This window comes from Engystomops pustulosus, chromosome 5, assembly GCF_040894005.1.
Source record: "Engystomops pustulosus chromosome 5, aEngPut4.maternal, whole genome shotgun sequence".
NCBI classification, from domain to species: Eukaryota; Metazoa; Chordata; class Amphibia; order Anura; family Leptodactylidae; genus Engystomops; species Engystomops pustulosus.
This window is the reverse complement of record NC_092415.1, coordinates 45395915-45419640: the sequence shown is the minus strand read 5'-3', so window position 1 is coordinate 45419640 and position 23726 is coordinate 45395915. Positions and strand designations below refer to the sequence as shown.

Genomic DNA, 23726 nt, shown 5'->3' with positions numbered 1-23726 from the left:
AAATCCTCTCAAAGTCTGTTCCAGCAGATTGCTCTTGTAGCGCCGCCAACTTTCTGCATTAAAAAGTCAGAGGAACTTCCTGCTCTGAATCCAATTAAGGCCTTAGCTCTGCCATGTATCGCAGGATGGATGATATTCTCAATAAAAGGCAATAAAGACGAGCCCTTGTCTTGTCTGCCTCATGTTCACTGAGCAAGGAAAACTGCTCAGCTCTAGCTAAATGTCTTAAATTATTGAATCAGCGGCTTAAAAATCTGAAAAATATTGAGGATGTAGCACAAAAATAAAGAAAAAGGAAAGCAAGAATAAAAACCACCATTGACAATGTGACAAATAGGCATAAATCTTATTGGTTAGAGTCCAACCGGTGGGATTTTAGCGGATCACAAAAACAGGGGTCCCGTTCTCCTTATTTGATAGAGCGGCAGGTTGGGTTGCCACTGAACAACTATGAGATTGCTGGAGATAGCAAAGTGCTCTGCACCTCCCAAAACTTCCATAGACCGTGAAAGATTGGACAATAGAGAGGCAGGACACATTGACTGCTGGACACCCCAATCATGATGGATATCACCCATCCACAATATTACGTGGTACAACCCCTTTACAGTACCACGACTTTATTACCACATCTTTTGATGCACAATGATGTAGAGTTACATTGTGTTGAGTCAAGGATGTGTTGAAAAGACTTAGTGGTCGAATGCTCTCCAAACAAGCCGACAAGCAAGTGCTGCAGCTGCTTTTAGTTTTGGCAATTCCACTGTATTTGGGATCTTTTTGCTGCCTTCTGTTCCACAGCAAAGAATATTAACTGGTGCCAATAGAAAGTACAAATTGTCCTACAGAAAACAAGCTCTCATAAGTTCTGGCTATAGGGAGGAGGAAAGCAAAAAAACATAAATGCAAAAAAGAAAAAAAGGGCATCAGAAGCAAGGGGTTTAATGACATTCACCCAATGGCAATTACCCAAATAGAAGTACATACCTTCTGCCCTTTCACTTGGCCTGTCATCTAAAACTGGATTTTCTGCAAAAAAAAAAATAGTTTCATCAGAATCTGTACAAATGGCAAAGTGATACACAAAATAAAGGCTATTCCGGTAAAGTAAACCACAACAAGTCCATTTTAACCGGAAAACTTGTGTACCCTATAGCCCTATATGAAGTTGGTCTGTGGCTACGAATATTGGGCTAGAGATGAGAACTAAGAGTTGAACTCCTCTATAGTGCTCCCAGACATGCCCCCCTCTGCACACGGAGTATTAGGGAATACTCCCTAATACTTAAGGTGGCCTTGGACATAGTTTATATAGGGCTATGTGTGAAACCAAACTACAGACAGTCCCCAGACTTAAGATCAGCCGACATACAGATAGTTACACACAGATCTCTCTACCCTCTAACCTCTGCTGATGCTGTCTGGACTTTAGTCCCAGACTACAATGACCAATTAGGTTTCTCTAATGAACCATTATCGTTAATCCTTGGTCCCAAATTTCTGAAAATCCAGTTGTTACACGGACAAAAAAATAAAATGAATTTGGAGTTACACTTATAAAAATATACCTGTTCCGACTTACATACAAAATCAACTGAAGAACAAACCTATAGAACCTATCTGGTATGTTACTCAGAGATTGCCTATACAATCCATAAAGACACAAGAGGTTTAATACCCCCCACCGATAACTAGAACAGGGGACCAAAGTACCCCCGTCACAACCTTCATAGCACCACTAAGTACGGTGCTTAGCAATCTCTGTCAGCTCCATATAGATGAATGAGACAGCCCACACACGCGTGACCGGCTGCTACGGCCGACTCGGTGGTGCTACAAGGGGTGTAACAGGGGTACATCGGACCACCGTTCCATGTGATCCATGGGGGTCCCTTCATTGAGACCCCCACCATTAAGCAAGTCAGGCCCTATCCTGTGGAGCCCTATTAACTAACACACATCCTTCTATTAGCGTAACATATTTTCTCTCAGATCCCAATAAATCATCTTTATAACCTTGCCTTGCATACAGAGGGTGTCGTGGGGGCGTGGCCTCCTCAGGCTGAATCCTGCAACTTCTTCTCAGCTTTCAGCAATTATGTCATGGAACCAGGCTGACATCATCTCAGGTCCATTAGCCTCCTAACATTAGCAAACTGTACCCCGTGTATGTACCTGAAATTATAGCATTCCTGCATGGAAAGGAGTAAAAGTACATGCAGGAATGCTGTGACTTCATGTCATCAGATACATGCATAAAGTACAGTTTGCTAATGTTAGGAGGCTAAAGTAACCGAGATGGATGTTAGCCTGGTCACATGACATTATTGCTGAGAAGTTGCAGGATTCAGCCTTAGGAGGTCACACCCCCACAACACCCTCTGTATGTAAGGACATGTTATATAAATATTATACAGTCTATCTAAATATTATACAGATTATATGTTAAAAGGTGCTTTCAAAAAAGTATGTCTGTATGTTTGCTCTTCGTAACCTGCATTGTTAACATTGTTATATGCAATAAAACAGAACATGGAAGTAGGGAAATATATGATTTAGTAGATAAAAAGAAAAAGGAAGTAAAAACCCCAACAATTTACAGTATACAAAATACAAACAGAAATATTACTCAAGAGCAGCCTGATCCTTACCAGGTATTTCATTATGTTCTGCATCAATATGTTCATGAGCTGAAATAAAATAAACACTTGTAGTAAGAAAAGCAGATATAGAACGTGCACAAAGGGAAATTATAGGAATTTGTCATAAACAACTCACATACCACAACACATCCCTCGAAATCCAGCAGTGTGGTATAAGCCTTAATATGAGTCACTTCAATTTAGTTATTAACATGTAAAATGGCTTTAGTTGCAAGCTACAAAATACTAAATTGTAGCTATAAATGATAGATTTTACAGGGAAATGAAAGAAAAAATGTTTTTTAAGGAAACAACGGAGTGAAGGTGGATATATTGACTAAGGCTGCATTCACACATTGGGGCTTATTTACTAAGGGTCCTGCAGCCGCATTTTCATTGGGTTTCCTGACTTTTCGGGGATCGCGCTAGGGATTCTGTCACACTCGATCGGATTTTGGCGCATCAGCTTTCATCCAACAAAAATGAAAGGGGGGGGGGTTGCCATTTTCAAAATGAATATGGGTTTGGAATGTGTCTCAACTCATACAATGAAAAAGTGTCAAGCTAACACAGTCATAAGGGCAATAACAGGGAAGATTTGACTATGGCAAGTTTAAAAACATCTACAAATAAAGAGGAAAAAATGTACCACTTTAAAGTTCAACTTTGGCCTAACTCTGCACCAAGCAAAAATAAGAAATTCTCTAATTTACTCTAATTAGCCCGCGGGCTAATCTCTAATTTGCCATGCTTTCTGGTTGCCATGGAAACCATATAGTACAGCTAGAGACGACAGGAGGCTTGTTGAGAGGGGCTGTAGGGCCTGAAGTGATGTCATCACTCATCACAAGCTTCAGGTCGGCCAATTACAAACAATCTATCCTGCATAATTTAAAAGTAGTGATGCAAAGGACCTTCAGTGATTTCACAAACATTTGACTCATCACATGTTTCAGATTGGCCAATTACAAACATGCTGTCCTCTTCTGGGTTCAGTGGTGTGAGCGGATGTCACAACCAGGAAGTGGCCACCTACTTTAGGAATAGCCCAATCAGAATCTAATGTTATATATACACCAGATATATCTAAAGCTAGGAAGAAGCCAGCAGAGCCATTCAGGTAATGTTCGAATTGTTATGAAATTCTCTCTCCAGCAGTGCCAAATCTTTTTTATGTCAGTAACTTTACAGTTACGCCTTAAGGCTACATGCACACGTTCGCATGAGCAGATGTCTGCTATGAGCTAAGAGCCAGCTATAGAAGTGGGGGGTGAGGGATCACCTCTCCCCTTTCCGTAGAGAGCTAAGCGGCTGCACCAAAAATCAGGCCATATGTCCGGCCCTATCATTTGCGGTGCAGCCACCCACTTGCCCGTTTATGGCGGGCCTAAGCTAGCTGTCGTTTTTGCATGTAGCCTAACAGACAGGAAGTAAATTTTAATTTTTGTACAAGACATCTGAAAGGTAAGCATTAGTACTTACGACTCTCCGGTTCCTCATGTGCAGCTTCTGCGAGATAAAACATAAAACAGAGATGTAAACAGTGAGTAAGTTGAAATAAATAATAAAAACTCTGTCCTGATTCCAGTGTTCCTGGAATTCTCTCCACTTTTAATCAAAGTCAATATTTTTGGATCTCTACTGCCATATGGTTTGGGCCAGACAGCGGATTATTAGCAAAACATTCCCCAGCTTTACACATAAGATCACCTGTAAGGCAGCTGGGAGCACTTACCTACTGGTTCACTTGGCTCATTAGCTAAAGGAATATCTGTAAAGTGTTAAAAAAAAAAAAATGTCAAGGAACCACAGATTAAAAAAAAGCTAAATATTACAGGCATCACAAACAATAGAATGAAGTTGGAAATATAGGTCTTTAAACAAAACAAATATAAATCTCATCTATTAACAGTTACATGGTACGCTCGCTTATTCATAGGCAAAAAAACGTTGCTACTTATTGAGCATCAGTGTTTGGGTCAAAATGCATATGCGTTCGGCGAGTTTAACCTGATGCGCTTGTAATGTGTTTCCAAATGCAATCAAAGTGCATCGTGTAGATGCAGAATAATGGAATACTCTGAGAAAATGGATTTTATGATACGCACAAGACAGGGGGTAGAATTTTCAGGTGCCGGCACTCTGTGGCCCAGTGAGTGATTTTGGCCCCGAGCCTCAGGCCATGCCGGTACAATTGATGGCACTGAGCTGGGAATTGCAACTAATTTACAACTTTTATGTTGGTATGAAGGCTTACAATAAGGAATAATTCCCCGTTTGGGTTTCAAGTGGGGGAAGCTGCAACATGCACTTCCCTCTCTAGCCTTACATTATGAATAAGTATATCACCTGCCTAGAGTATTATTCAGTGGAAGAGCAAGGAAGCCAGACCTCCCTCCCAGCTTGTGTATGGTGGAGTTTATCATGTTAAAGGGGTGTTCCCATCTGGGCATTTACATTTAATTAAATTCATTTGCCATATGTAAACATTTCTTCAATTGGATGTTAATTAAAAAAAAATGTTCCTGTGTGAAGATAATTTCTCACAAATGGAGCCATGTTGTCCCTTAGAAACGAGATAGCTTCCTCGGATACGACCACCTCACATTTTGGCAGCGGTGGCCAGACATGCGCTATAAAGTCCTGCCTAACCTCCTGGCTTCAGCGATCATTACCACAGGACGGCTGCGGGACCTGCACTAACCCCCAGACATTTTATATACAATAACCTTTTGTTTCTTTGTGCAATCCCTGCAGCAGAGGTGGTCGTATCCAAGGAAGCCATCTCGTTTCTAAGGGAAAACATAGCTACATTTATGAGAAATTATCTTCACACAGAAACATTTTTTTAATAACATCAAATTGAAGAAATGTTTACATGTGGCAAATGAATTAAATTAAATGTGAATGCCCAGATGGGAAAACCCCTTTAAGTAATGATTTCCCAGACCAGCCATTTCAGAGATAAAAATAGGTTCAAATTATGCACAGATGCAGGGGTAGAATTTTTATTGGGATCCTCCACTGGGAATAAGGTGGTGGCACATGTATATAGATATCTGATTCAAGGTCTTGCAGAAGGAGTTACTCATCCCTCCAAAAGAAAGTGGCAGGAATATGTGGGCGCTTTCTCGGAGGATGATTGGGAAAAATGTTATAGGAGCATTGGGCTGTCCTCCCTTTCTTGGAATCATAGAATGGTACAATTTAATTTCGTGCACCAACTGTATTATTCCCCTTAGTTTATTTAGAATGAAACTCAGAGATAATGCGAGTTGTTTACGGTGCAACCTGGAGAATGCGGATTTCGTTCATGTATCCTTCTTATGTAATAAAGTAGACGTTTTCTGGTCCAGGGTCTTCCTATACTTGGAAGATACGTTTAAAGTAAAATTACCCAGGACCGCCCGGGTCGCTTTGCTTAGCTTTTATCAGCTCTGTAACAGGGAAAGGGGGAAAAAGTTGGTGGTTAACAAGGTTCTCCTGTTGGCTAGATTGGTTATTGCACGAAAGTGGGGGTGTCCGACTGCCCCATCTCCGGAAGAATTCCGAGGAGAAGTAGAGAAATGGAAAAAATATGAAAGATCGATGGCGGTTAAGGGAGGATACTTGGATAAATGGAAAAAGATCTGGTGTATAGAGACTGAGAACTAGAGAAAGACAGTAAGATGGTAAAAGACTAGCTGCAGGGACATCAGAAGATTCTACTGTAGCTTTTCCTCACGGCAGAAGGGGTGGGTTGGAAGGGGTGGGTTGGAAGGGGTGGGGTGGGAGGGATGGGTGTGGGAGTCTCTGTGGTGGTCAAATGGGTTGCAAACTGTTTTTCCTTTGTTATTTTATGATTGCAAAAATTTTGATATAATGCTTTGTAACCCACAATACTACTGTAAATTTATTGTTATATTTATAATAAAAAAAAAAAAAAAAAAAATTAAATGTGAATGCCCAGATGGGAAAACCCCTTTAAGTAATGATTTCCCAGGCCAGCCATTTCAGAGAAAATTATTATATTCTGAGCAATATTTAAAGGGAGTCTTAAGATGGTTCCTTTAAGCTTATAATTCAGACCACGTAGTGTTATTCACCCCATAAAGAACATCCATCTTACCCCCCCAATGCCTTCCAACTCTTTGCCCCAATGAATTATTTTTCCTCAGGTCTCCACCAATCCTGAGCAATCAGTGCACTCACTTCTGACACTTCAACTCAGTACTGTCAGATGGGTGGTCCTGGAAAGTAGTTTACAGCCTGGCTCCACCCACCTGACAGTAAGGAGCATGTTGAGTGCCCAAACTACCAGCACTGATTGCTCAGGAATTGGTGGGAACTAGAGAAAATTCTAACTGCACTGGAATCAGGCGAGTTTCCCCTATTAAAACATGAAGAGTTGCAGTTGGTGGAGGAGATGGAAGGATCCCTTTAAAATTTCATTATACTGTGATTTTAGAGCATTTATCACAAAAAGGGATCTGTAGACATAGATTTCTTCATTGGTACTTTCTGTTACCATCTAAACTACATTAAATTTGCACTCTGCAGTTACATTGCCCTCTACGGGTCATTAATCATTTCTTGACACATCTAATTATTGATGTGTAACATGCGCTAAAGCCTTTTAATATGAAGTTCTGATTTAATTGCTTTCAAGTGTATTGTGCTTACCCTAGCAACGTGTTACTTATTGCATCACTACGGGCCTGGGCCGCAAAAATATATTCATATATATCATATATTTATTGCATTGACAAAGACGATTCTTACCATCAACCTCTTCTTCATTGTAATCAACAGCAGCATCCTCTGCAGCTAAAAGGGAAAGAAACTAATAATTAAAGATTGAAAAACGTACAAAGTGAAATTGCTGAAACAACACACAATAGTACGTAATGCCTTGATCTCATTAGGATGAAGCCGCCATAATAAACTGCAAGACGAAAATCCCAACTCAACATTTTAACAAAGCTAATTGCAAATTGGCAGCGATTCCTGCAACATCGGCATAAAGAAAGGCGACCGTATAAACAACTACGACCATGACATCATCCGCACGGTGATGGGAATCGGAGATCTGGATTACTGCAGATGTGCATTACACTAATGGGGACTATCGTACAGTCACTAATTCTGTATGACCTATTGGCGCCTTAAATTCTGCACTTCAAGGACTTAATACTGGAAGCTGTCCAAAACATTAGAAAAATATTTTCTCAAAAACTGACAGGTTTTGCCATTAGGCAAACATTTGTCGACTACCATACACAACATCAGCAGTTTAGCAGAAGAAAAAAACGTTGCTAGGGATTCCCCCACGTAAGCAATTTTTTTTTTTTTTTTTTTTTTAAATCAAACCCCAACCCCTTGTGGGACCACAAAACTATATACCCCTTTATTTGTTCCAAATCACTTCTTCACTACAACCCCCCTTTCCTGCAACTGCTGCCTCCCCTATTATATTGCACGCTTTCTTGCAACAGCCCACCACGATCATATTTTCCTCATGACTGCCCCAGGTCCCCTATAGCAATCCCCCCTCTCCGCTGCCCTGGATGTGCATGGTTTTGTAGCTGGCATCATGACACCTGCCATCTATAGAGCTGAGTGCAGACAGGGATGTGGGGTGAAGAGAAGAGGGCTGCTGCGGATGGTTTGGGAAAGGAGAATATCAGATTAGGGACCGCTGCTCTAAATGCTTAATACACATGTAAAAGATATATAATAAAAACAAAGTATCTGAAGACCATCCATAGTCAGACATGTTTAAATGTACACGGAGACCTTACCCTCTACATATTCTTCTTCTGTTGTTTCTACAATTAGAGAAAGAAAACACATTAATTTGATGCTTGAACATCAATTAAAGAAGCTTTTATCATAGTGGCTTCTGTGGGTACTTTTATCATATGTCCCCGGAAATTTCCCAGAGCTGATGTTATATATGCGGGGGGACTGCTGTATCAAAAGACCAGCAGGTGCCCATTTTGCAGTAAGATTTGAACGTCCCTGTTGCTCTTTAAATCACATACAGTACAATGGTATTTTATGGATCTTCAGAGAAAAATTAGCATGCAAAAAAATCTACCACATTCTGACTATGGTTTGGTTCTGCTTATGAATAGCTTCTCATCTCTGCAGACTGCAGTGCTCTCTGACTCCTGCCCCTCCTATTGCATTACAAAACCAGCTCAGACACAGGCACTTCCAGCCAGCAAGCAGCAGTGTGCAGAAACTTACTCTACAAGCTACAGACAGATAAGGTCTTTATACAGGAGGGAGGCATATAGCAGAGCTGACTATGTGTTATAGGTGAGTAAGCAGAGCAACGAGTGTCATTGTGTTTCATAGTCATCTCGTCGATCTTATCCCTCATCTGTCTGATCCGTTTTATCTATCTTTTTCTGTGTCAGATGCTCTACATCTAAATACATGCTCTAAATACTCAGAAGATAAATAAAATTGTAGATAAACCTTGAACCTTGAATCTAACCACATAGCATCTCATGGCACAGAGGGATCATAAAGTGACTGCCTAGAAAGTCTCTGCTCACACTCTAAGTTTACACTGACTCTCAGTGATAGGAGCTAAAACAGCAATAAAACCGAGTAAAAATGTAGAAAAGTAAGGGGTTTAAAGTTATCTTTGTTGTTTAAACATCATTAGGGGATTAAAATGTGAGAACTTTGTTCCATGCCCAAACCCATTTAAAGTTATATTTAATGTAGTTTATGACTGCAAAAATACAGTATATTTTTAGATTTCCTTTATATTTTATCTATAAATTAGAATCAATGGCTACAAATAAATTCTCGAATCATGGGCTAAAACAAACAAAAAAAATAGTTTACAAGAAAACCCTTACCCGACTCCTCAGAAAGTTCCGGTACAGGTTCCCCGTCTGGTTCTGGAACATCTTCAACCCAACAGAAAAGGTAATGTTAATAAAAAGTAACACAAGAGGATTACTACTTCTACGAGATCAAGCAAGTGGTTTACAGTCGACATAGACTGTTAGGAAATCAATGTAATGTAAGAATATCTTTCTACATACCTGATAATTCTGCCGGTTCTTCCTCTTCCAGCTCAGTCTGAGGATTGGGGTCATTTACTGAAAAGAATTAAAATTATAAATTATATTAAAAAAAAAAAAAAAAAACCCAGCAACTTAAATCTCATCAGCAATTCAATCGGATTATGTTTTCGGGTGGCAGTGTTCAAGAGGAAAACAATACTGACATCTTGTGGTGCTCTCCCAATTCTGCTGCCTAACAAGAGCCCATGGCGTGCAGTTTAGGTGGTCTCATCAATATCAATAAAACCGTAAGCTCCATTTCATTTACTGGCTTATTATCAGGAAATTAAATGGTATTAAAGGGATACCTAACCATTTCAGTCTTGGAGGTGGCCCAACGGCAGTCTTCTTCAGTAAGTAACAGAGTAGGGATAAATGCTATATGCTGTGGTGGATGAATGCTATCTACGTGTGGACCTTCATTCCTTAATTCTGATCTTGTAGTTTTCAGGGGGAGGCCACATGGTTTATTACATAAGGGACTTATTACATAAGGGACTTTTTCTCACATGTCCAGAATTTGAAATAACCAAATTTATCACCTTAGCAATGGATGACAATCAAGAATGAAATATTTTTAGAAATGGATGGAAAGAAGCAGAGTAAAGCCTTCAGCAATTTCCATCAGTCCCATAGAGTCAAACAGACCAGTAGCTAGCATGCTTAAAGGGGTAATCCAGGAATATAAAAAATGTGCAAAAATCTAGGGAAGCAGGGTAGGAAAAAAACAAAAACACACCCTGCTCTGGCCCCCACATTGCGTGGTTCTTCTGATTCAGGCCTTTACCTTGAAAGTTGTGTTAAATTCCATTGACCTCATTATCATAAGTGGGCGTCTCAGTATAGAATTTCTGAAGTTCTGGGAGGTAAAGGTAACAGGACCCGCTTCAACTGATGAGTGGCCTCCTCGGACACGGAATGTCGCTTCTGTTTTCCAGGGGACTTCACTCAGTATGTTGTGCCCCGTTTCGTGGAGGCCATTCATTGGATGAATCAGGTCTCATGCCACCCATACTCAGGGGGTAGAGAGAGTTGGTTAAACATGCGCAAAACCCTTTTAAATACTCTGTGAAAGCTTAAACCATCTAGCCCTAGGATAGGACATGACCATTTAAGCTGTAAGCTGTTTTATTCTAAGGAGAAATTGGCGATTATATCCTTAAAAAAATATTGCTTTAAAAAATAAAGAATCCCCATGCTCAGTAAACCAACATACAGAAGAAATTCATATAGAGAGATGCCCACTTATTATAAGGTCTATGGCAGTGATGGCGAACCTATGGCATGGGTGCCAGAGGTGGCACTCAGAGCCCTCTCTATGGGCACCCGAGCAATCACTCCAGCACAGAGTTCGCCAGATAGGACTCAAGGCCTCCTGCAGTCCCAGGCAGCTCAGGACCCTAGAAGGAAGCTACAATGATAATCCAATCTACTTCTCCTCCTTTCTATTGTATTGGTGTCCTCAGATGCCTATAAACTTCAAACCTGTGACAGAGCAGGGAGTAATAAGTTACTGCTTAAATTGACGCATTGGCACTTTGCGAAAAATATGTGGGTTTTGGTTGTAGTTTGGGCACTCTGTGTCTAAAAGGTTTGCCATCACTGGTCTATGGGATTTAACACAACTCCCATAAACTTCAAGCCATGTGTGGCTGCCTGGAGATGCAACCCCACTGCAGGACAGGCAAGCAGCTAATTCAACTTGTTGAGAGAAGGTTAAAAAAAAAAAAGAAATACCTTCATCCACAGAGTCATCTTCTGCTTGGTTGTATATTAAGTCGTCTTCCAAATTTTCAGTTTCTTCTTGTTGTTCTGGCACCTCATCCTCTTGGAAGCTCTCAACAATTTCATCTTGAGGTTCTTGTTCCTCTGCTGCTGGCTCTTCTTCAGGTTCTTCTTCTGCTACAGCTGCCGGAATTTCTTCTACTACTTCAGCAGCTAATGGCTCTGCTTCATACTCATCTTCTACATCTACAGATTCTTCTGCGTTAGGGGCATTTAGAAATTCAGTTTCAGTCTCTTCTTGTTCATATTCAAGTTCTGGTTCTTGAGGTTCTGGCTCATCTTGCTGTGGTAAGGGTTCTTCCTCCACACTATCATTGTCGTCATCTTCATCCACAGCAGCAGGTTCCTGCTCCAATACTTGCTCGGTAACTTCATCAATTACTTGCTCTTCTAGAGGAGGTTCTTCTTCCACTTCAACCTCTTCCTCGATTACCGGTTCTTCTATAACTGGCTCTTCCTCTGGCTCTTCTTTTGCTTTTGAAAACAGTCAAAATAGTGAGTATAAAGTTGAACAATAATAATATGATTATTAATAATAATAATAATAATAAAGTTCAGCAAGACAAAATACGTAAAAATATTTGTAGACTCTCTAGGAAAAAGATGATTGATACCAAACTTCTGAAAGCATACTATACCCCAACCCATCATATAATAGAAAATTAACCTAATGCTTAAGTCAGGTTTTTTTGTATACAACAAAGCTTTCAAAATAATGCAATGTTCTATATTATTACACTTCTTAAAGTGTTGGAGTAAAAAATATGTTTGTTGTCATCAAGTTCAAAAGGCACTTATGTATTCCTGCACATGTGGCAGGAGCAGACAGCTACGTGTGTAGGTGGGTGTCCTAATTTTCTATTATGATTGTGCATCAAAGAGACAGACGAAACCCAGATTTTAATCATGCCTCATCCTTTGAGGCCAAAGAACTGGACAAACTACAGTATATACTTGAGTATAAGCAGAGTTTTTTCAGCACAAAAAAGTGTACTTTTACTCGAGTCAAGGAAAAAACCCAAAAAAGTGTACTCGCCTTCCGACGCCCATCCCCCTGGCAGGTCCTCTTCTATCCATTGGGGCGCCGGCATCGGCTCCGTGTTGGGGCACGTACAGTTGAACAGCCGAACGTTGACATTCTAATGTGTGCGCCGGCATCGCCACACACTATGAGGTCAGCGAGCGGCTGACGTCACTTTGCCTGCGACGGACCACATGGGGACAGTGAGCCGATGCTGGGGCAACTATGGAAAGATGGGCTATATACTACAGGGAGGTGGCAGGCTATATACTACTATGACCAATGCATTTCCCACCCTCGGCTTATACTCGAGTCAATAGGTTTTTCCATTTTTTTTCTTTGTGTTAAAATTAGGGGTCTCGGTTTATACTTGAGTATATATACAGTACTGATGGTGTAGGAGCACCTTATTATAAAACCCAAGATCAATAGATTTTGTGTATAAATGGTAAGATCCAATCTTTAAAACTTTGTCTTTATTAAATGATTCCAAAAGAACACATGGCAGCCTCATGTGTTTTGGGCAAACAATACGAATGCTCTTAGTCGTGGTCGACTTCATATTGTTATTGGCCCAAAACGCGTCAGTTTACATATGAGACTGCCATGCGTTTATAAAAGATGAATAAAGACAAGGATTTAAAGATACACTGCCAGGATCCTACTGTTTGTGTTTTTAGGAATCTTTTTTGCTGCGGTCTTAGCAGTCAGTGTCAAGCTGCATAAAACTTCATGATTTGGATATCGGGTGTGAATTTAGAGCTTAAAGGGGTTTTCCCATCTGGGCATTCACATTTAATTTAATTCATTTGCCACATGTAAACATTTCTTCAATTGGATGTTATTAAAAAAAATGTTACTGTGTAAAAATAGTTTCTCATAAATGTAGTCATGTTGTCCCTTAGAAAACGAGATAGCTGCCTCGGATACGACCACCTCACATTTTGGCAGCAGTGGCCAGACTTGTGCTATAGAGTTCTGCCTGACCACCTGGATTCAGGGTTCATTACCACAGGACGGCTGCGGGACCTGCAGTAACTCCTGGACATTTCATATACAAACACCCTATTTTTCTTTGTGCAATCCCTCCAGCAGAGGTGGTCGTATCCAAGGACACAGTCTTGTTTCTAAGGGAGCATATGACTACATTTATGGAAAATTCTCTTCACCTAGGAAGATTTTTTTAATAACATCTAATTGAAGAAATGTTTATATATGGCAGATGAAACTGAATGTGAATGCCCAAACGAGAATACCCCTTTAAGGTACAGCTGTAACCAAGTCTTCTACTTTTCATAATATTCTACTTGCAAGATTTTGTTCCTCTCCTTTCATTTAAAGTTCCATTAGTTTTTTTCTACCATACCTGGCTCTGAGCTAAGGGTCTCATGTACATGGGGCTCCAGAGCATCTTCTAAGGAGAACTCACTCTCTGCATCTAAAGAAAACAAAAAGAAAATAAACACTTTAATATCGCTCATCTAAATAGGATTTGTAACCATGTATTTCTTTCAGGGTTTTTCCACGTTACCGATATTGACAGTAGACTATGTCTTTTCAGTGGGGAAGGGAGGTGGGAGAGGGAAAAATCACCCTAAATTGGCAATAGTGTTGAAGAATGGATCATCAATATCAAGTATCTAGAAATTCCCCTCTCCTTTAAAGCCAAAAAATGGTACAACCATAAATGAAGAGAAAACTGGATGAGAAGAAAAATAATTACCATCTTGTACATCATGATCATCCAGAGCATCTTCCAAATCAAACACATCTGAAAAAAACATAAGTTTGCATTAATTACAAATTAGCTGCTTATGGTTCCAGAAAATAAAGCAAAAATGGGGTGCAGCCGGCCTCTAAGGAGGTTGGGGTTTAAAAAAATAGTTCCCCTGCTTTACCTCTGAAAGGGGATAGTGGGGCACATTTACCAAGGGTCCGCGGACTACATTTCTGTCGGGTTTCCAGACTATTTCCGATTTGCACCGCATTTAACGGGGTTTTTGGCGCCCGCGATCGGATTTTGGTGCAATCGCGGAGGCTTTCATGCGACACAAATTGGGGGGGGGGGGGGGGGGATGGCTGTTTGACAAGCCAGCTGATTCGGACTAATTCGCTTAAGCCAATGGTGCCAGACTTCATCCTCATCGGACAGTCCGGATCGGGCATCACGGCAGGACGGGGTAAGTAAATGTGCCCCAATGTGTCAAAATGTAAATATTTTAGGAGATTGGGGATATTCTATAGTCGGATAAAGACTGCAACAGTACCACCATGCACTGTCAGCTAGTAACGTGGCCATATTCTTACCGGCATCAGGGGATATAGCCTCTTTTATGGCATTCACAGCATCCACTAAATCTGCATCAGAGATATCTGGAAAAAATGGAAACCCAATAAAAGAACAATGTTGTAATATGTAACTGTGTACACGTGCCATTTACACAGGATTAGCGTGTCTTAATAAGGTCACTGTATACCATTACATTGTCTTGTGTACACAGCCAGACCGGTTTACAAAGTGCAAACAGGATAAAGGGGACGTGAACATTTACATTTGTGATTAGTTCTGGAAACCTACGATGCCAATATGAAATGCCAGGCCATTCAGGGACGCTTCAAGACTGCAGACATCTATATGTGCATATATAGATTGTCTGGATTGCATTGATTTTAGAAGAAATTTAAAATGATGTAAACAAAAAAAATGTAATATAAAGTCTAATTTACTATGCCCTTCCTCCAGAGATCCAGCAGTGTGTCTCCTGTTTTGCTCCAGGAAGCCAAAATCCAACAATTAGATCCACATGTCCCCCACTGACTGCCATTAAATGGTCTGCAAAACCTTAAAATTAGTGGGTTCACCTCTCATATGTATAGACCGCTGAACTGTACAGGACTTCAGTTAAGAAAATCTACCATGAGGATCAGGTTTTGTGTTATGCATAATCATTTGCATAATAAAGCCTTTTTTTTTTTTTTACCTTACGGGACATCTGCCACTATGTGAAGGATTGTACTCCAAGCACATTAAAGTACATTATGTGCCCCCTCTGACAGGATCTGCTCTTTTTTTTTAGCTTCTTATGCCTTTGTTTTTATGAAAAATGGCTTTAAAATTATGCTAATGAACCGGAGAGGCTCCATTAACACCTATGGGACCCGGAGCCACTCAGGCTCATTATAAGAATTAAAAAAAATATATAAAATAAAAAGGAGAGAAGACCCTGGCAGAGGGGACACACACCAGTATGTCAGTGTGCTTGGTTTACAATCCTTCATCCTGGTGGTAGATTTCCTTTAAAGGACACCTGTCATCAGGTCTGTGTCACTATTTCTGTCACCACTACCTGTTGGAGCAGCTCACAAGGATCCACCCCAGCCTTTATCAAGTTATTTCATACATTAATTATAAAATCATCTTTTCTTTATTATGTAAATGAGGCTGGTCACATGGTCCAAGGCAGTGATGTCACTCCTGTTACACCTCCCTTCTCCTGCTCATGTCTGTGTGTAATGTATAGTAATGCATTGTTAGTGTCTGCTTTATCTGGTGACATGCTTTCCCCCCTAATACACATGTGTGAGACACATACATCAGCTACAAAAGTACCTGACATGTTCTGCTATAACATGGCTGCATCCTGGAGCTGTTGTATCTCTCCTATACACACACAGGCTGCAGGGGGCGCCAGCACCAGGAAGCACATGGAGAAGCCATTACACCATTATACAGGCTGTCAGTCATGTGTATAGGAGTATCTCATACACACAGGCTGCAGGGGGCATCAGCACCAGGAAGCACATGGAGGAGCCATTACACCATTATACCTCACATCATTATACAGGCTGTCAGTCAAGCACTGGGGGTGTGGCTGTCCTTCCCACTCATGAATAAGCTTGACAGCTTGAATATGATAACGACTCATCAGACATCTCACAGGTCACAGGCATACAGCTTAAGGACCTCATTACTTAGGTTTACAGGCATGTAGTGGGACAATGAAGGCATAGGGGCAATGCTTTCTAATGGCAGTTTATAAAAATATATTTAGTTTAGGGGGTTATTTTGCCTGACGGGTTCTCTTTAACGTAAAAAATTAATAAATGTTTTTATTGTCAATAACCCTGCAATATTCTTGAGCCTCATTTTGGTGATTTTAATGAATTGCCCTATCTGATACAAAAGGCAATTCCAGGCACAACTAATAAGATGGCCTGGGGTCTGTGGATGGAACCGGATCTTTTTGAGACAAATCAGTTTTATACGCAAGGTTTCTACATCTATAAATAGTACAATTCAGAAATTGCAGTGTTTATACCCCCCTTCATGTCTGTCCCGGAGGCTCTCCAACTAGTAGAACATTAATAAAGAACAGTGCCAAAACTACATCAACTGTAACATGAAAAATCCCATCTACAGTATTTCCAGTCCCTTATATTGTAAATTTAGCAGTTTGTGATGGAAAACAGAACCAGCCATTTTCACATTACAGTACCGGAGCTGCAGTTGGGTCTGTTAGATAGTGTATGGTGCGCATATTCCAGCGCAAGCCCATTCCAGGTTTCTCTACTACTAGTGTAGTCTAGCAGGATGTGTGTGACTGAGGATAAATGTGATCTAAATAAGCCGGCATACAGGTGGTATGAGATTAAATGTTTTCTTTAACACATGGTTTAAAAAAGTGTAAGTATTAATTATAAAAGGATTCAGTAAAAAAAAAATAAAATAAATAAATTACTCTGATGAATAGAACATATGGTTTACTGGACTACAACAGAGCGCGTCCGCTATTTCTGCTAATGCACCTATCAGGATTTTTGCAACCAGGATAGTCTTTGCTGCGTGCACCCTCCTACATGTAAGAATATCTAGATTGGGTTTCATTGGATGCCGTCCCACACCTGTGGGCTCCCGAGCTCTTGTTTTACGTTCTCTGCGGATGGTGTGCATCACACAAGCACCAGAACGCTGCTCACCGCCCTTCTGCATTCATATTGCATTTGTCAACAGAAGAGCCTCCCTCCTTATTCAGTGTTCATATGGATATACAGATATGGGGAGAGTATATTTATCAAAACATCTAGCTTTCATCGGCTTATACTGCTAGATTTGAGAGTGAGGAGGTGTGACTGAGCCATCTGCTGTGAGAAAGGAAGGGCGTGGTTTAGGGAGGAAATGAGACCATCTCCCTGAGCTGTCTGATGTGAGGGACAAGACTGAACTCCCTAGCTGCATCATCATGTAGAGGGGAGAGAGGGAGACAGACTGTGGGAGGTACTGAGCTGTCCACTCTGAGACAGGAAGGGTGTGGTTTAGAGAGGGAATGAGATCAGAGACAGAGAAGACTCTCTGGCACAAAGGTTAAGGAATTTTTAATAAATCTCAGTTGGTAAAAGGATTTTAGGCTTTATAAATACCAAAACCATTTTATTTTTTTTTATGCATCTTGCAATTATTGTGATCTTATTTTTTTGGGAACTAGTGGTATTTTTCTACCATTTTACATCACTAAAAATTATTTTTTTTATGAACATAAATGAAAAGATCAGTAAATTAGTGAGTGTCTTATACATGGCAGTTTTAGATGACAGGCAGCTGTGGTTGGATGACATCAACAGGTCAGGTTTATAGAAGAAAAAAGTGAAGCATAAGAAAAAGACAGAGGCCAAGCAGTTAGCTTACCCGATGGTAGTGAATCCGTCTCATCGAGGTCTTCAGAAATCTTATTGGTTATGGTTCTCTCTTTCAGTCCTGCATTTACCAGTTAGACTTTATTAAAATACAGACCACATGCAAAAGTAAAATCCAAATAAATATAAACTTACTTTATGTTTGCTCATGTCACAAAAAATTCTACTTACGGCTTTGATGATGTTCACAATGGCAAGTAAAATTTCACTGGCCTTTTTTTTCACCGTAAAAACAAATCTGGTTGTCTAAAGCAATTATGCAATTATTAGGGGAAGCTTCATTGAGTATTGCTTAGCTGCAGAAGGATAAAGGCCCATCTAGGCCCTGTATGTGTGTATATATCGCCATACCACCATTATGTTGCGATGCCTTACGTTACTCATGTCCCATTTCTGGAATGTTGGAGAAAACCAGAGCACTAGGTGGGAACCAAAAGATACATACAAATACACAAACTCCCTGCATATGTGGCCCTTCATCAGGACGTTGCCAACCACTGAGCTATGGTGCCATCGTTCTTCACGGATCTATGATGAGGCTTAAGAAGACATACAGAAGGTCCTATTCCTACCCATGTTTGTGGATTATAGACGTCTCTAGTAACATGAAAAATACGGATTACGTTCAGGCATCACCCAAGCTTCGTCTGTTTTGATCAGATACTAGGTAACACTATCATGAAACTTACTAGAAACATTTTTTTAGCCATCTTTAAAAAAAAAAAAAAAAACCTGATGAGAAACAGACCATTTTGCAGACCACATATACACTCCAAGGAAATCTTTATACATGAGTGTATTCTAATGCCGATAATATATCGGTCTTTCAATAACTAAATCTACAAAATTTTTGGTTTGAATAAAATACAACCATGGGATGAGTCCCCAATGTGCGGTTTGTTTGCATCTTGTAATGCAGGAACTTTTTGAAAATGTGCATGTGTTTTGTTTTTGTTTTTTAAATCCATGATATGTAATGTCATGTGCATTTTCCTCAGCATTTCAGTGTGAACCCAAGGCTTACATATACTTACATATCGGTAATTACATACGGCATTTAGTCTCCCGTTAGAGCCAGAAGGTTTCTGTGTACTGTAACATTGTATTTGATAGGATTAGAATATCCAGGTGCTTTATGTCTTGTATGTGTTTTATATTAAAGGTCATTTGACTAAAAGCTCAACTCTGGAGTGCAGGTAAAATAAACCAAACTTCCATTAGCAAGAATATGGTATTGAGTATTAGAACTACAGGAAGTAGAACTGTTAATAGAAATTTGGAGTCAGAAGAAGAAAGAAAATGAGAACAAAATGGATTAGGATATAACTTGTTTACTGATCTCCACATAGGCTTAGATCACTCACAGATATTTCAGACCAATCTCACACGGGACGTAATTTGTTTGAGCTGTCCGTTAACACAAAGATATATTGTAGTTATATAACAGACTCGTCTTTAAGACTCTACAATTATGACTGGCGGACACATTTTTATCAGATGGTTTTTAGATGAATAATGCTTCATGTCAAAATTGTTCAGATATCCATAGACACTAAAGGCAACCTAGGATTTGAAGCTTAACAGCAATTTTTCACTGTACAATCCGTCAGACACACTTAAAAGGAGTTGGTCACTCTTTTGCATAAATTGCCATGTTCCTTTAATGCCTTGTAGATAACCCCTGAATTTTTATTAAGTCAGCAGTACTGCTACTTCTGTACTGTCTGCAGACCCTCCATGCTTCTTTGTTTACATTCATAAGTTCTGTTGAATAGGAAGAGCTACAGTGCCACGAGTATAACGCATCTTTCGCCCTCCCCTTTTCCTGTCTCTGTTAGTGAGGACGGACTGTGAGAAGAGCGATACAGTGAGTGAAACCATGAGGATGGCCTAGAGCAGTGAAAGGGAGCTGTGTGTGTATGCAGGGTGCAGCATGGTGAGAAAAGAGAAAGGCTGAAGCTCTCAAAAGGAGGCAAAAACACAGGTGTATATACACATACGACATGTCTAATTGAAGAGATTTATTAAAAAGTGGACAACCCCTTAAAGCTAAAAACACATGACCATGCTCATTACGTTAATCACTCCAGAATGTGTCCCCCTTCTTCCCTGCATAACATGATTACGGCATCATACATAACTATGATGCTGGAGTCCAATCCTCGGCACAGTGTTTGATCTGAGAAATCTGACCACTGAACGGTCCACGATTTACAGTATGGTCATGTGTCTTTAGCCTTAGACCAAAAGCTACAAAAATGAAAAACTTGCCATTTTATCTGCTTCCTGCCACATTACAAAGCTACTTCATAAATTTAGCAACATCTGAGATTCAAGAGTCAAACTTAGAGGTTCATTCAAAAAAATGATTTCCTTTGTACTTTTCCTTAAGTACTTGCGTTGGTTTGTATTAAAGGAGTTGCACTACAAAAGTTGTAGTGCAATATTTTTGGACAACAGAAAAAAAAAAACTGCATGGTTTACAATGACTATTTATTTAAATCCCTACTCTTGTAATTTTAGATTTTTCTTGCAGTCGGGGATACATCTCGTTTCCATGAGAAGTAATACCGTATATGCGACTACCAACAATGTAATAGACATGTGACAGAAAGTAGGACCGCAAAAAGATGGCAACTAAACAGAAAAAAATTGTACAATCTTCCTTGTAATTGCAGAACAGCAGTTTTACATCAAGTACTATGTAGCATTGCATTAAAGTACTACGTGAGCAGTCAAAATAAAACATAGTACTCTTATCTAACCAGGCTCTGGAGAACGTCAACTTATTCCATCCTGAGGTTCTGGACTACCTGTGCAAACACCTCCGCACCCTAAACTGATCAGAAAATGATTCATTATTTTTCAGCCTTTTTCTCAGTCTTTTTGCCTCGATCTCCACTGGAGGCTCTTCCGCTTGTTGTCCTTCTTGTAGTCTCCCTGGGTTTCTCATCTTTTTTCCTCCTTGATTCGCTCTTCTCCGAGTCTCTTGGCTCCTTTTCTTTTGACTCTTTGGTGGGTTTCTCCTTTGGTTGATCTTTGCCATGACCTAGATATTTTTCTTTTACCTTTTTAAGTTGCTCTTTAATACCCTCTTTAACTTGCATTGTAGAGAAAAGAAAAAAAGTCACCCAGTCATTACATGCAGATGGAAATTCTAATGCACACTTAACCCCATGTGGAGAACTGGGCGAATACTAACAGGGGGCTGTAAAAATGTAATAGGGGGCTGCAAAAAGTTTATTATAAGTTTTTGGATGGCTGTAATGAAGGGGTGGCAGAGGGGAAGAGGAGCATGAGGGACCAGAAACAAGACTTTGTGGTTGCAGCTGTAGCTCACAAAAACAATTAGTATGTTTCCATGGGTCCTATTAAAAAGGGAATATTAACAAGGCCAGAGTCACACAACCGAGGACCATGAGATGACCAGATTTCATGGGCTGACAACAGTGGTGAGGATGGGATGATGATACATGATGCAAGAAGGCTCTTCTTCTCGGTTATACAATGACACGTCAGCACTGCTATATTGCATGGAAGAACGGACTGTGCATCATATATCACTATATATCCTAGGTACTGTGGTCGGTACCCGAAATCTGGCCATTGCTCATTCAGTTTTTCATGGAACGACCATAGTTGTGTAGCTCTAGCCTAAAGGCTTGGTGTTCAAGGCAGTATAAAAGAGTATTGGATGCGAAATGAAGTACGACATTTTTTATTCGTTAAATGGAAAAAAAAAACGGGTATCAACTATTACCCAAACAAGGCCTTTTAGTACAAAAATAAGGTTGATCGCTACAAAGTAAGTGTCTCCATGTTACAGGCACCTACAACAGCTATATGCAATGCTTTTATAATGTACATATAATAGACTGCAATACACAGTGTTCTTGGAAACTGTGGGAAACTGCCAGGAATCCGAAGACCAGTAGAGGAGAAGACCAGTGCGGGGAGAAGAGGACGGCGGAGGGCAAGTACTAAGTTAGTTTATTTTTACATTTAATAGTAGCAATTGCATTTCTCATCTTTTGTGGTAAAATTAGGGGCCTCGTCTTATACTTGAAAGTATTCGGTAAATTAAATGGGGTCTTCAACCAACCAATAATAAAAATAACAAAAAATCTACTGTATTCCAATATTATATGAAGGTTAATGTACAGTAAGTCATTTTTATTTCTTGATTAGATATTCTGCAAATGGGGTTTTTTTTCACTCGCACTCCATGCCGAAAAAAAAAAGAAAAAAAATTAAATCTAAATAAAAAGTGCATGCATAATAAATAAATACTTAAAGAAATAAATACAAACGGTCTTCAAATAGCAGACAGGTAAATAAAAATAGAAATGTGAGAGAAATGTCATCTTTATAGAGAGGACTGACTTCCTAAGACGATTCTCCCCCCCCCCCCCAACTCCCCTTTACTGCTAGGTGTGTCACACTATACTGTAACCCAGCAGGACAACAGAAAGTTTCCTTCTGTGCAGTATGTAAACAACATAGAACCACATTTCCACAATGGTGGCAGTCAGGTGATTTACCCATGTAACCTCAGACTTGGCTGACCCTACTGCAAATGTGCTGGACAGGTTCAGCTATTGTCTGCTGCGAGTGCCCAGTGACTGTGCAGTTTCTGAAGGACATTAGGAATTCAGTTCTGCACTTTTTAATAACTTGTTATACAGATGACTGGAAAATAGCCTTTAGGAGCATATGGAAATTTTAGTTATTCACTGCTTCACAGAATGATGTAATCCCTGGGTTGTGCCTGAAGGCAGAATAATCAATTGCTGCACCAGCTGCTGTGAATGAGTGATGCAGCTCAGGTTGATTAGTCATGTCTTCACAAGCTCCATGTGTAATGTGTTTATGTAGGCAGCTAGCCTAACCCAGCTTTCCCAAGGTCCTGAATGTTATTTTTTTTTTTTTCAGCAAAATCACTCAACTCAGGGATTAACCAAGATATGATCCTGCAATCAGTGTAACAACAGCATTCTCAAGGTATGTTTACTTCATAATGCATCAAATCAAATGGTAGATTTCCTGTAATAAACATGTCGGCTATAAAAGCTAGCACATGAAAGGGTTTTAAATGCTTGTAGTAACTCCTGTTACTTCTGCCATAACACTAAGGTCTTGGGCAGTGATGGTGAACCTATGGCACGGGTGCCAGAGGTGGCACTCAGAGCCCTTTCTGTGGGCACCCAGGCCTTCACCCCAGAGTTTGGAGTTTGCCAGCTAGGCATTCTCCTGTGATCCAATACAGCTCAGAAAGTGCCATGCTCAGAATTTGGCTGCCAGGACTATAGGAGGAGCGAGAAGGTGTGGATAGAGATGGATTGTCATTGAAGCTCCTGCTCTGGGTCCCCTGGTTCTCTCTCTTCAGGGGACCCTGTAGAGAAGCTACAATCCAAATTTCTCCATCATCTTTCTATTGTATTGGTGAGACCAATACGAATTAAACCTGTGCTACAGCAAGAAGCAATAAGTTACTGCTTAAATTGTCATTTTTGCGACACT

General features: G+C 40.2%; 1 protein-coding gene across 4 annotated transcripts in view; it reads right to left on the bottom strand.

Annotated features, from left to right (window-relative positions):
- Positions 1–23726, bottom strand: part of ASPH (aspartate beta-hydroxylase) — a 103854-nt gene that overhangs the window by 43910 nt on the left and 36218 nt on the right. For all 4 annotated transcript variants that reach the window (XR_011855698.1, XM_072151834.1, XM_072151837.1 and 1 more), the window contains 13 exons: positions 18199–18267; positions 14823–14888; positions 14239–14286; positions 13882–13953; positions 11447–11968; positions 9689–9745; positions 9500–9550; positions 8423–8449; positions 7404–7448; positions 4378–4413; positions 4125–4151; positions 2652–2690; positions 988–1029 (listed from right to left, as the gene is read on the bottom strand). Coding sequence is in view for 3 of the 4 variants with exons in the window: in XM_072151834.1 (XP_072007935.1) it covers positions 988–1029; positions 2652–2690; positions 4125–4151; positions 4378–4413; positions 7404–7448; positions 8423–8449; positions 9500–9550; positions 9689–9745; positions 11447–11968; positions 13882–13953; positions 14239–14286; positions 14823–14888; positions 18199–18267 (1101 nt within the window). In the remaining variant the exon portion in view is untranslated. The remainder of the gene's footprint in view (positions 1–987; positions 1030–2651; positions 2691–4124; positions 4152–4377; positions 4414–7403; positions 7449–8422; positions 8450–9499; positions 9551–9688; positions 9746–11446; positions 11969–13881; positions 13954–14238; positions 14287–14822; positions 14889–18198; positions 18268–23726) is intronic.